At 39.5% G+C, this 14493-nt stretch overlaps 1 protein-coding gene across 1 annotated transcript in view; it reads right to left on the minus strand.

Annotated features, from left to right (window-relative positions):
• LOC150083034 (poly(A)-specific ribonuclease PARN-like) overlaps positions 1-14130 on the minus strand; it is a 504128-nt gene extending 489998 nt beyond the window's left edge. The window contains exon 1 of the mRNA XM_090376989.1: positions 14042-14130. Within this exon, the coding sequence (XP_090233115.1) occupies positions 14042-14060 (19 nt within the window). The 5' untranslated portion in view covers positions 14061-14130. The remainder of the gene's footprint in view (positions 1-14041) is intronic.
• Positions 14131-14493: the final 363 nt, after the last annotated feature.

A 14493-nucleotide genomic window follows, 5' to 3' on the forward strand; every position in this document is an offset into this window, starting at 1 on the left:
ACTATGCTGCTGCAACAGGATCTGGAAAGGTTGAGCAGATGGGCTGAGAGGTGGCAAATGAAGTTTAACATTGACAAATGTAAAGTACTACACATGGGAAACAGCAACCCCAGAGCAACGTATCAACTCTGTGGTACTACACTGACAGTGGAAGAGAATGAAAGGGACTTGGGGGTGGTTGTGCAGGCAGATATGAAGTTCTCTGAGCAGTGCAGACGGGCTGAAAGAGTAGCTCATGGAGTATTGTCAATGATATACAGGAATTTTTCCAGCAGGAATAAGGAGGTGATTATTCTATTGTATAAGGCGATGGTCAGGCCACACCTAGAGTACTGTATACAGGTCTGGAAGCCTCATTTCAAGAAGGATGTAGAGCTGCTGGAACGAGTACAGAGAAGGGCAACAAGATTAGTGAATGGAACAAAGGGGTGCTCTTACGAAGAAAGGCTTAAGTTTTGCAAATTACAGTGTCTGGAGACTAGGCACCAGCGAGGTTATCTGATAGAGGTGTATAAAGCCTTGAATGGTTTAAGCATGCTCAATGCTGATGGGATTCTTCCTCTAGCTCAGGAAAATCACCTGAGAGGGCATAAATTCAAATTGAGGAAAGACAGATGTAGGATAGACGTGCGGAAATTTGCCTTTAGCCAGCGGGTGGTTGGTTGGTGGAACAGACTTCCATCCCTTGTGGTGGAGGTTGATGGCCTAAATAAGTTTAAGGCTCAGCTGGACAGGTATTTTGAACGAATAGAGGGGTGAAGTGGAAGTGGGTTTTTTTTTTTTTTTTTTTTTTTGGGCTGATGCTGCATAAGCTTGCTTTCTTGCATCAAATGCCTCTACTAATGCTAATGGCACAGGACACCAAATTTTCCAATGGTACTTGTTTTTCATCAAACCATGTTTTTACAGCAGCAAAAATGGATGCTCCACCACAGTCTATAGATTTTATAAACAATATCTCTTCTTGCAATTTACAATCATCATAGAAATAATGAATATATGCCATTAAAAGGGACTTATTGTCAGTAACTGTGGATTCATCCAACTAAATAGAAAATTTTCTCATTTTTAGTTTGCCAATTAGTTGGTCTTCAATGTTAATTGACATTTCATCGATTCATCTTCGAATTAAATCGTTGCTCAATGGTAAAGGTTTTAAAATACTTTTAGGATTTTGATGCATCACTGTTGAAATTAGTCTCTAATGTGGGTCATATAAGTTTCAACTGTTGAGCACTACCAGTTTTTGTAATGATTTCTGCAATTTTGTCGGGTGCAATCATTCCACTGTCATTTGTTTGTGTGTTCTTAAATAAGGAGGCAGTGTTATGTTGCTCAAAATTCTGTTCTAAATTTTTTAAATATTTGATATGTTTACCAACTTTATCAGGATGTTTCCTTTTTAGGTGATCTAAAAGTCTTGATGGCTTCTTAGCCTCATTTGAAAAAGAACTATTACACATAAGAAACAGACTGTTGAGTCGAATGGGCTTTCAATAAAACCATAAGCTAGATATTCATCCAAATACTGTAGACACTTTTTATTTTCAGTACTTTACATGATTGATGACGGGTTAAATAACTAGAAAGAATTAAATAATAAAATATAAACTATTATTATTTAACTCAAATAGCCCATGTCACTCACAAAAGTACTGTGGATCAAAAATAAAACTTCCACAAGGAAACAATAAATCAATACTAATTGCTACTTAGAACGTAGAAACAATAGACTGAAACATTTCCTCATCCCATCCATGCCTCACATATTGACCGATGAAACAAAAGCATAAATAAATAAACACCACTGACAAGGTAGCAGCTGTCAAAAAGTCACAAACGCCAAGGATTATGGAGAGATTATCTCTGAAAGCACTTAGGCATTTAATGCCTATGAAAAGCAAAGGTGGTTGAATTAAATCACACCCACTATCTTCCTTTTATCAAAATTTCTCATTCACTCCTAATATAATATACCTATGTTAAAAAGCAGTTGTCTCAGGGGAAAAGAAAACCCAATGAGAGAAATTAAATATTAAGTAATAAGATGTCGTCGGGTAGGGTTGAACTTTGGAGAGCCACTAACCATTGTAATACCCATGTTTTTGCCCCATTGAGAATCCCTGTATCAGAAGAACACTTTATTGTATACAGAAGGCACATTGCTATACACAACTTCCTTCATGGCTACATGCCAGGAGTTAACTGATGGTGTCAAGCTTAATGTCTAGGTTTACAGATGACAAAGGTTAGCAAGGTGGTTAATGACAGTAATCAAGGTATGCTGCTGAAACCAGATCTAGAAAAATTAAGCAGATGGGCTGAGAAATGGCAATTGAAGGTTATTTATCAATGACAAATGCAAGGTACTGCAAATGGGTAGCAGTAATCCCAGAGACTGTAGTACTTAGGTTAGCAAAAAACGAAGGTTAGGTTAGTGAAAAATGAACTGAAGGTAATTATGCAGTTGGATATGAAGCTCTCTGAGCAGTGCACACAATATGCCAGGCCAGCTCATTGGGTTTTGTCAATGATATACAGGAATTTTTCCAGAAAGGATAAGGTGATTATCCCATTTTATAAGGCAATGGCTAAGCCACATCTTAAGTACTGCATACAGGTCAGGAGGCCACATTTTACAAAGGAGGTAGAACTGATAGAACAGGTACAGAGAATGTCAAAAAGATTGATGAGGGGAACAAAAGCGTGCTCCTACAAAGAGGGTCCACATGCAGCATATGGGAGGATGTTGTTATTTGGTTTTTAGGAGCATTAGCAACTAAGGCCATATTGCTCCCGGTGATTAGCGGTGATCATTCCCTGACCTTTCCGCATCCTCCATATTTGGTGGTCATGGGCTCAAACCCCGTTCCAATCAAGAAGCATGTGCTACGCACTGCTGCTCCTCCCCACCTGACTACAGAGGCGCTGCATCTGGGAGGGATAAATTCAAAGTGCCAAAGGATGATCGCATGACAACTGCATGGAAGTCTCAGCTAATGGGAATGGGGGTAGTTGATTGTTATTACAAACTTCCATCAGTTTTTGTGGAAATGAATTCATGGGGAAAACCAGTCAAACTATTGGAGGGGATGGGCAGGTGACATTGTATTTTTATTTTTTTTTGCTAGTGCTGCATAAGATGCTTTCTTAAAACTACTGATGCTAATCTCCTTACTCCTGTTGGCACCAAAAGAACAACCTTCTTAAAATTTTACGGAGGAGCCCACATTTTAGGCCACAATTACGGAGGCCACCGGCAGAATTACTTAACAAGTACAGGTCACTGTTCAACAAAAGCCGAGAATTAGGGTTGAATTTGAAAGTGTCTGCAATTCTGCCCAGACACGATAGGAGGGAGTATATGATGAGAGCCTTGTCGATCAATTCGGCCCTGGAAAGATTGTGCAAGGCTCAAAGGGTAGAATTTTTTTCAGCCTGGACTGTACTTGTTAACAGGAGAGATTGCTTCTACAGGGATGGGATGCACTTAAATAGAAAGGGTGCAAGAATATTTGCTGATGCTATCGAGGCAGTGTTAGGTGGGTTGGAAAACTGCTAGCTTGGGGGGGAGACAAAGACCAATAGATTGACAGTAGCCACTGGCAAAGGTGAAAGAGATTCTTGCACTGCTTCTATTAGAATGAGCAGAAGCCTGAAAAACACGATGCATGATATTTCAGAGACTGCTGGGAGCCATTGCGGTACAAGTAAACACATGGGTTGTGTTAGGGTAGCTAAGAATAGAAACAGGTGCAGGTATACTTGCGTGTACACCAATGCTAGGAGTTTAGTAAATAAATTTGATGAATTTGAGGTATTGCTCAAAACATCAAAGGCAGATATTGTTGGGATATCAGAGACATGGTGTCACACAGATATAAGGGATGCAGAACTGCAATTTGGGGAGTACGTCTACAGAAAGGATAGACAAGATAGGAAGGGGGGAGGGGTTATGCTATTAGTGAAGAAACACATAAACACCAAGGAAGTGAAGCCAGTAAACATCGCTGGACAGTGCAATGTTGAGTCAGTTTGGTGTGACATAAGCATTGGGAGATCAAAATTGAGAGTAGGAGTGTGCTATAGCCCTAATGACTCTGACGAGTATAATAAGAAATTGTACAGGGAAATAGAGTGGGCCAGTAAATCAGCAAGTCTTATAATGGGGGATTTTAATTTCCCAGATATTGACTGGAATTTGGGGGCTGGTCACTCACACACTAGCAGGGCTTTTGTGGATTTATTGGATGATTGTTTTCTACATCAGCATGTTCGGGAGGCAACTAGAGGGAGTAATACTCTTGATTTGATTATCAGAAGTGATTCTTCATGCATTAAGAATCTGCAGATAAATGAACCACTAGGTGGCAGTGATCACAGTGTGCTGAAGTGGGATTTACTCAGAGAGGTAACTACCATTAGGGGTAAAGGGAACGGTTATTGCTTCCGTAAAGGCGACTACGATGGACTGGGACAGTATTTAAAATCTATACAGTGGGACCAACTGATGTTACCAACAGCAAATTCAAAATGGGAAGCATTCAAAGAACTTATCTTGGAAGCTACTAGGCTTTACATACCAACTAAGAAATATTGTTCAAGGTTTAGGCCAAAATGGATGTCAGATGAAATAATGAGGCATATGGCAGAGAAGAAAAATGCATGGGATACTTACAAATTAACACATGACACAGAAGCCTATGATAGATACAAGTTGATATGCAACCAAGTTACAAAGGAGGTTAGGCAGGCGAAGGCAGATTACAAGAAATCCTTGGCAAGGGATGCAAAGAAAAACAGCAAAGAGTTCTTTACTTATGTAAACTCTAGAAGGAAGGGGATGAATCAGATTGGTCCACTTGATATTGATGGGTCAACTGTTGATGATCCCGCTCAGGTAGCTAACAAACTAAATGAATATTTTGCATCGACATTCACACATGAGGAGTTATTCAGCGAGGGGAATGCCAGAGGTGTATTCAACTCTAGCAGTAAGCTACAGAATCTTGAAATAACTGAGAGTAAGGTGGAGGAGAGGTTGTTGAAGATAAACACAAGAAAGGCACCCGGGGTGGAAGGGATCTATCCAGTTATATTAACGGAGGCAGCAAAGGAAGTAAGCAAACCCTTAGCCATAATTATGAGAACTTCCTTCGACTCAGGGGAGGTACCCATAGACTGGAAATGTGCAAATGTGACCCCAATTCACAAAGGAGGATCAAAGACAGACACAAGTAATTATAGACCTGTGAGCTTAACTTCTGTTCCAGGAAAATTAATGGAGGCACTGGTTAAAGAAGCACTGCAGGATCATTTAGACAAGACTTCAGTTATAGCTCGGACACAGCATGGTTTTGTTAAGGGGAAGTCTTGCCTGACCAATTTGATTGGATACTATGATGCAGTCACAAAAGAACTGGATGCAGGGAATAAGTTTGATATTATATACTTGGATCTTAGAAAGGCTTTTGATACTGTTGCACATGGAAGACTACTACACAAATTGGAGCAGTGTGACATTGGAGGCAAATTGCTGCTATGGATAAAGGGGTGGTTGAGGGGGAGAAGACAGAGTGGTAATCAATGGACACTGCTCATCGTGGTCTAATGTTATTAGTGGAGTTCCTCAGGGCTCAGTGTTGGGTCCATTATTGTTTTCTGTATTTATAAATGATATTGATGATGGTATATCAAGTTTAATGTCCAAGTTTGCAGACGATACAAAGGTAGGCAGGGTTGTCAAGGGCACTACTGACACTATGCTGCTGCAACAGGATCTGGAAAGGTTGAGCAGATGGGTTGAGAGGTGGCAAATGAAGTTTAACATTGACAAATGTAAAGTACTACACATGGGAAACAGCAACCCCAGAGCAACGTATCAACTCTGTGGTACTACACTGACAGTGGTAGAGAATGAAAGGGACTTGGGGGTGGTGGTAGTAGTAGTAGTAGTATTGGCACATGATGCAAGAAAGCAAGTGTAGGAGCTTATGCACCATCAGCCAAAAAAAAAAAAAAAAAAAAATCACACCATTCCCTCCAAATGCCTGTCCAGTTCCTCCTTAAATTTATTTAACCTATCAACTTCTACGACAGATGGAAGTTTGTTCCAGCAATTAACCACCCGCTGGCTAAAGGCAAATTTCCGCACATCTATTCTACATCTGTCCTTTCTTAATTTGAACTTATGTCCCCGTAGGTTGGTAATCTGAACAAGTGGAAGGATCCCATCAGAATTCAGCGTGCTCAACCCATTCAAGGCCTTATAGACCTCAATCAGATCACCGCGCAGGTGCCTAGTCTCCAGCCACTGCAATTTGCAGAACTTAAGCCTCTCTTGGTAAGAGAATCGCTTCATTCCCCTCACCAATCGTGTTGCTCTTCTCTGTACACGCTCAAGCAAATCTACATCCTTCCTAAAATGAGGCCTCCAGACCTGTACGCAGTACTCAAGGCGTGGCCTGACCATTGCCTTATACAGAGGGACAATCACCTCCTTTTCCCTGCTAGCAAAATTCCTATATATCATTGACAAAACCCCATGACCCGCCCTAGCAGCCTGTCTGCACTGCTCAGAAAACTTCATATCTGACTGCACAATTACTCCCAGGTCTTTTTCATTTTCTACCACCTTAAGTGTAGTACCACACAGTTGGTACGTTTCTCTGGGGTTATTTCTACCCATATGCAGTACTTTGCATTTGTCAAGGTTGAACTTCAGTTGCCACTTCTTAGCCCATCTGCCCAAATTATCTAGATCCTATTGCAGTAGCACACTGCCATTACTGTCATTAACAACCCTGCCAACCTTTGTGTCATCTGCAAACTTCGACATTAAGCCTGATATACCTTCATCAATATCATTGATAAATACACAAAACAACAGTGGACCCAACACCGAACCCTGTGGGACTCCACTAATAACATTAGTCCACGAAGAGCAGCACCCATTGATTACCACCCTCTGTCTTCTCCCACTTAACCATCCTTTTATCCATTGTAGCAACTTACCCTTAATACCATTCTGCTCCAATTTGTACAGTAGTCTTCCATGCGCAACAGTGTCAAAAGCTTTCCTGAAATCCAAGTATATGATATCAAAATTATTTTTTGCATCCAGTTCCTTTGTGACCACATCATAATAACCAATCAAATTTGTCAGACAAGACTTTCCCTTAACAAACCCATGCTGTGTTTGAGTTATCGCTGCAGTCTTGTCTAGATGATCCTGCAATGCATCTTTAACCAGCGACTCCATTATTTTACCCGGAACAGAAGTTAAACTAACTGGTCTGTAATTACTCGTGTCACCCTTCGATCCACCTTTGTGAATTGGGGACACATTTGCACATCTCCAGTCCGTGGGAACCTCCCCTGAGTCCAAGGATGCTCTCATAATTATGGCTAAGGGTTTGCTTAGTTGCTTTGCCGCCTCCTTTAAAATAACTGGATAGATCCCATCCACCCCAGGTGCCCTTCTTATGTTTAACTTCAACAATTTCTCCTCCACTTTGCTCTCAGTTATTACAAAATCATTAAGCACACTGCTACAATTTGATAACCTTCTTCCATTTTCAAATTGTAATAATTCCTCACGTGTGAATGTAGATGCAAAATACTCATTCAGTTTGTTTGCTATCTGAGCAGGATCATCAACAGTCAAACCAGCGATGTCAAGTGGTCCAATCATATTCATCCCCTTCCTTTTAGAGTTTATATAAGTAAAGAAATCCTTGCTGTTTTTCTTAGCATCTTTTGCCAAAGATTTCTCGTAATCCGCCTTCGCCTGCCGAACCTCCTTTGTGACCTGATTACAGACTAGCTTATATCTGCCACAGGCTTCTGCGTCACCTGATAATTTATATGCATCCCATGCATTTTTCTTCTCTGTCACGAGTCTCATTAGTTCATTTGATAACCATTTAGGCCTAAACCTTGAACGATATTTCTTAATCGGTATATAAAGTCTAGTAGCTTCCACGATTAATTCTTTGAATGCTTCCCACTTAGAATTTACTGTTTGTAACATCGTCAGTTGATCCCACTGTACAGAATTTAAAAACTGTCTGAGACCACTGTACTCCCCTTTACGGAAGCAAAAACCCTTTCCTTTACCCCTGACGGTAGTTACCTCTTTGAGTAAATCCCACTTCAGCACACTGTGATCACTGCCACCTAGTGGTTCCTTTATCTGCAAATTCTTAATGTGGTTGTGCAGGCAGATATGAAGTTCTCTGGGCAGTGCAGACGGGCTGCAAGAGTAGCTCATGGAGTATTGTCAATGATATACACGAATTTTTCCAGCAGGGATAAGGAGGTGATTATTCCCTTGTATAAGGCAATGGTCAGGCCACACCTAGAGTACTGTATACAGGTCTGGAGGCCTCATTTCAAGAAGGATGTAGAGCTGCTGGAACAAGTACAGAGAAGGGCAACAAGATCAGTGAATGGAACAAAGGGGTGCTCTTACGAAGAAAGGCTTAAGTTTTGCAAATTACAGTGTCTGGAGACTAGGCACCAGCGAGGTGATCTGATAGAGGTGTATAAAGCATTGAATGGTTTGAGAATGCTCAATGCTGATGGGATTCTTCCTCTAGCTCAGAATAATCACCTGAGAGGACATAAATTCAAATTGAGGAAAGACAGATGTAGGATAGACGTGCGGAAATTTGCCTTTAGCCAGCGGGTGGTTGGTTGGTGGAACAGACTTCCATCCCTTGTCGTGGAGGTTGATAGCCTAAATAGGTTTAAGGCTCAGCTGGACAGGTATTTTGAACGAACAGAGGGGTGAAGTGGAAGTGGGTTTTTTTTTTTTTTTTTTGGCTGATGCTGCATAAGCTTGCTTTCTTGCATCAAATGCCTCTACTAATGCTAATGCTAAATAAGGCTTACAGACATGTACACAATGATCAAGATATGGCCTTACCACTGCCTTATACAAGAGAATAATTATCTCCTAATTAAAGCTGGAAAAATTCCTGTACATCACTGAAACAATCCCACAAGCTGTAGTAGCAGTCTCAGCACTGTTTAGGAAATTTTTTTTAGTACACAATTATTCCCAGCTTTTCACGTTTTCTTACTACCATGAACATGCTGCCACAGTTTATTCTGAGAATACTACTGCCACACGCAGTACCTTGCATTTGTCAAAGTTAAACTTCAAACTGTTGCTTCCATAGAGCTGCCTAATTTTTCTAGTTCTTGTTGCTGTAGAATACCCAGAAAACTGTCATTAACCAATAATTGTGCTATACTACATTACACATTTGAAAATTTACACAGTAAGCCTGATATATGCCTTCATCAACATCATAAATAATGAAAACAAGGCCCAGCAATGAACTATGGGGAGTCCACTAATAACATTACTGCAAGAAGTGCTGTGCCTGTTGATCACCACACACTGATTTATCTCCCATTCAACAATCCCTTTATCCATAGCAACTGCTTGTCTTTAATTCCACAACCAACAAATTCAACGTATGCAGCAGTCTTTCAAATGGAACAATATCAAAAGCTTTTCTAAAAATCTAAGTATATGAGATCAAAATTATTTTTTGCTCCAGTTCCATTGTTCTGCAGTATAGTACCCAATCAGATTGGTCAGACAAGGTCGATCGCCCCTTTACAAATCCAGGCTGCAACTGCTGTGTAACTGCATTTCTTTCTAAACGGGCCTGTATTTTTTAACAAGTACTCCATTATTTTCTCTAGAAAATAATGGAGTACTTTTTTTTTCCCCCTTAATGAATTTCCACTCTCAACCATTTGCACATTTCCGTATCCATAAGGAACTCCTGTGAATTCTAGAATGTTCTCATAATTCAGGCTAAAGGTTTATTTTCTTCTTTTGCTGCTTGTTTCAATACAATTTAATAGATTCAGCAGCCCAGGTTCTTAATTTACTTTTAGATTCAACAATTTGTCTTTCCCTTTCTTCTCAGTTATAACCATCATTTAGCTCCCAGTTATAATTGGCGTACTCTCAGTAATCCTAACTTTCAAAACTTCATTGCAGGTGAATGTAAATGCAAAATATTTGTTTAACTTGTAAACAATATGAACAAGAGCATTAATAGTTATGCCAGTAATATACAGTAGCCAATTTAGTTTGTCCCTTCCCTCTTGTGTTAACACAAGCAAAGAATAGAATTTTTTGATACTTTTCTTGCATTCTAAGCCAAAGACATCTCATAAGCATGCTTAATCACTTTAGTGATTTCACTGCAGAAAAATGCAATCATGCATTTCTCTCCTCTGCCACTATTCCTAATCAGTTCATTTGATATCCATTTTGGTCTAAACACTGAACAGTGTTTAGATCCATTTAGGTCTAAACACAGTATCTCTTAGTTAGAATAACTTAATACATACTATGAACACTTTCCTGAATACTTGCCATTTCAAATTTGTAGGTAGTCCTAATAAAGGAAATGTAGTCCTAAAATAGGAAAGTCAATAATTGTATATAACCGCTGTCACCTTCACCCTCTCATACCCCTTGACAGTAGCTCTTGCAAGCAGTAACCTTTAAGTAGCTGCCACATCAATATAACTGCCACTAGTGGTTCCTATATCTGGATATTCTTAATACATGAGGCTTTACTGCCACACCTTGAAGTTTTGAATACGGACTTTTCAGAGCAGTGCAGACATTGTACCAGATCAGTTCATGGGTTCTTGTCAATGATATACAGGAACTTTGCTAGCAGGGATAAGGAGGCAATTATCCCCTTGTATAATGCAAGGGTCAGGCCACACCTTGAGTACTGCATACAGGTCTAGAGACCTAATTTTAGGAAGGATGCAGAGCTGCTAGAATGGGTACAGACAAGAGCAAAGAGATTGGTGGGAGAAAAAAAGGGGTGCTCTTACCAAGAAAGGCTTCAGTTCTGCAAATTGCAGCTTCTGAAGATTAGGCACCTGCAAAGTGATCTGACTGAGATGTATAAGGCTTTAAATGGTTTGAGGAAGTTCAATGCTGATAGGATTCTTCCTCTTGCTCACATTACGCAATTTAGGGGACATAAATTCAAATTGAGGAAAGACAGTTGTACAATAGATATGCAGAAATTTATGTTTAGCCAGAAAGTGGTTGATTGCTGGAACAACTTCCATCTGTTGTTATGGAAGTTGATAGCTTAAATAAATTCAAGGAAGAACTGGACAAACTTCTGGAGCAGATGGAGAGGTGAATGGGAAGTGGGTTTTTAATTTTTTCCTTTTTTTTTTGCTGATGCTGTATAAGCTTGCTTTCTTGCATCATAAGCCACTACTAATGCTAAGAGTATTGCTTTCTCTAATAGTCTCTCTTAGCATGCTGGTGTAGAAAACAATCATCCAGTAAATTCAGAAAAGTCTTGCTATTCTGTTAGCAACCAACCCACAAGTTCCAGTCAATATCTGGAAAATTAAAATCCCATATAATAAAACATTCCAATTTAATGGTCCACTCCATTTGCTTGTACAGCTGTTTGTTTTACACATCACAGTCACTGCCAACCGGGCTAGCCTGGCAACCGAAAGGTCGCGGGTTCGAATCCCGCCTCGGGCCTGGATATTACGATGGTGCCGTACTCTCCGGTTGGACCTCACGGCCACAATACACGAAGGAAGCAGGAAAAAACTAGTTCCTTCATGTATTGCTCACATCACACGATAAAAAAAAATCAGTCACTTAACCTCTAACACACTTCTACTCTCTCTAGTTTTCCCTGGACTTATATCATACCAAGCTGAGTAAACATTGTACTGCCGTTGGTTCTAACTGGTTCTTAACCAAGAGAATAACCAAGCATAACCTTCTTAACCAAGAGCTCTGTCCCTCCCTCAGTTTTGTATCTGTCCTTTCTGTACTCACCATATTCAAATTCTGCATCCCTTACGTCTAAAAGGTACTGTCTTCAATATCCCTACAATGTCCATGTTTGATGATCTAACCAGTACTTCAAATTCATCATATTTGTTTACTGTAGTAGTAGTACAGTCAGTCCTCGTATAGCACGATAGTTGTGTTCCTAGAAACCCTCGTGCAATGCAAAATCGTGCAATATAAACAACAGGCCCTATGGGGAAAACAGGGTTAGATGCCGACCACCCAAAATTGAACACACATTTGCAACCAAAACATTACCAAACACAATAAATTATCGTAAGAAAATACTTACGTATTTTATTTACGACTATTATGTAATAAAATATTGCTACTGCTTTTGCTTCTATCGTAAGCAAACTTGTTTTTTGTTTCATTTTCTATCCAAACAGATGACAGCCATTCCATCTCTTCCAATTCTTTGTGTCTTAATCTAATGGATTTAAATTACACTTTGGGTTGTTCCTGCTATGAAAGTTGTTTTTATTTTCTCTGCATTCTTTGTAATTTTCTGCATTGCCTCATTTAGGTCTATAGCATGTGCAATATCACATGGTCTTTCATTTCGCTCAAAGCGTTTCCCAATTTCATATTTTTTCTCTATCGACAGAGGCGGACTGCCTTAACGGGAAAACCCCAGTGGGCCAGAGGTCAGTGTGATTTTGGCCATAAACCATAGTATGAGGCCACTATAAATTTTTCCGGGTAAGAATTTTTGACCCAGTCCGCCTCTGTTTATCGATATTGCTTTTCTTTTTCTCTCTGAATCTGCAGTGTCTTCACCAGGACGCTTCCTTTTCACACCTTTTAAGTATTTTACTCATTTATAAGGAATAAAGCACAATTACAAAACGAGGAGGCACGCTTGATACACAATCAAAGCTGCACGCGCGTGTAGCAACTGAATAAACAACACCGTAAAGGCAGAGATACACTATTAACACCTCACATTTTACTAAAGCACATTTCTGGGGGTTACTACCATAAAACAATAAAAACAATTTCCAGTTGCATTTCTGCTAATGGAATCTGTTATAAACTGGTAGTAAAGTCAATCTAATTGCATTTGCGATTATACCGATAGCTGGAATTGTGTTGGTTTTTACGTTATTATGGTGAAATGTGTTTCCCCTTCACTGATATAAAAAAGATAAATACATTTTCAGAATCTTCTCTTCATTCCTATCGTGTTGCGTTCGGTTGGGGTGATTCTGCGTTGACTACCATTTCTTGTAAACACAAAGGCGAATCATGCATAAGCGAATTCAGTTCATGTTATATAAGATATCGTTCCCCTATTTATAAATCGTGTATGATCGAATTTGTGTAGTGTAAACACGTGTTATACGAGGACTGACTGTAGTGGCATGTGATGCAAGAAAGCAAGTGTATGAGCTTATGCAGCATCAGCCAAAAAAAAAAAAAAAAATCACACCATTCCCTCCAAATGCCTGTCCAGTTCCTCCTTAAATTTATTCAACCTATCAACTTCCACGACAGATGGAAGTTTGTTCCAGCAATTAACCACCCGCTGGCTAAAGGCAAATTTACGCACATCTATTCTACATCTGTCTTTTCTTAATTTGAATTTATGCCCCCTTAGGTTCCTAATCTGAACAAGTGGAAGGATCCCATCAAAATTCAGTGTGCTCAACCCATTGTATCCTAACATTAGTGCAAGTGCAAGTATACATGCACCTGTTTCTGTTCTTAGTAATCTAAACACAACTCATACACTTCTTGTGCCACTCCCCTGCCAGCAAGGCCTTTAATCTGGACACCTTGCTTGATTTTGCAATATAAACATTGCAAGAATCACTTTCGCTTCTGTCTGATGCTGCGATATCCTGTATCATTTAACCTTAATCATAATTATATTATATTATTAACATGCCGCATAGGTTATACGTTAATAACATATATTATTATTAACAAATTAAATTTAAGCCCGCTCTAAGCAAGAGGAAGGATGCCATCAGTGTTTAGCTCATTCAATCATCATTTCTCCGTGAAGGTGCCTATTTTCCAGACACTGCATATTATTTAATATAAAATATTCTAGTAAGCGAAACTAATCTTAAGTAACAAAACTCCTATTCTAAGTTTTTAGATTAGTATAACTAACTGGACATCTACAAACGAATTAAATGGTAACAAACGTACTGTCTCTTGTAACATCCATCCTTCTCACAAGCTTTAATGCATGGTTTCGTGGAAAAAAAGTCACGACACAACACCAGGCAAGAATCCAATGCCCGCCAGAGGGAAAACGTGACTGAAACTACCAACTCTTCGCATTTTGGGCTTGGAAGAACTATAAAAATTAATTGAAATAGCTGTTGGGGTATATGCTTCTCTTTTACACACCGGAATCAATAATGCAAGGCAAGAAGGAAGAGGGCAAGTCGGTAATAAAGAGGAATTCCGACAGGAACGATACGTTTAATAGCAATCTGCTAAAGAGTATTAAAAATGGAAGTGTTCAGAAATGTCGATCAGGTTCTCAAAAAAATACGTCAATTTGAATTATATCCTGTGAGAACAAAATCGGAGACGTTGATGATGGATGCAAATAAAAACACACCAGTGATAATTTTTTTTTTTTTTAATTTAGC

The sequence above is a fragment of the Mastigoproctus giganteus genome, chromosome 7 (assembly GCF_048544385.1).
Source record: "Mastigoproctus giganteus isolate SK-2022 chromosome 7, ASM4854438v1, whole genome shotgun sequence".
Classification (NCBI taxonomy): Eukaryota; Metazoa; Arthropoda; class Arachnida; order Uropygi; family Thelyphonidae; genus Mastigoproctus; species Mastigoproctus giganteus.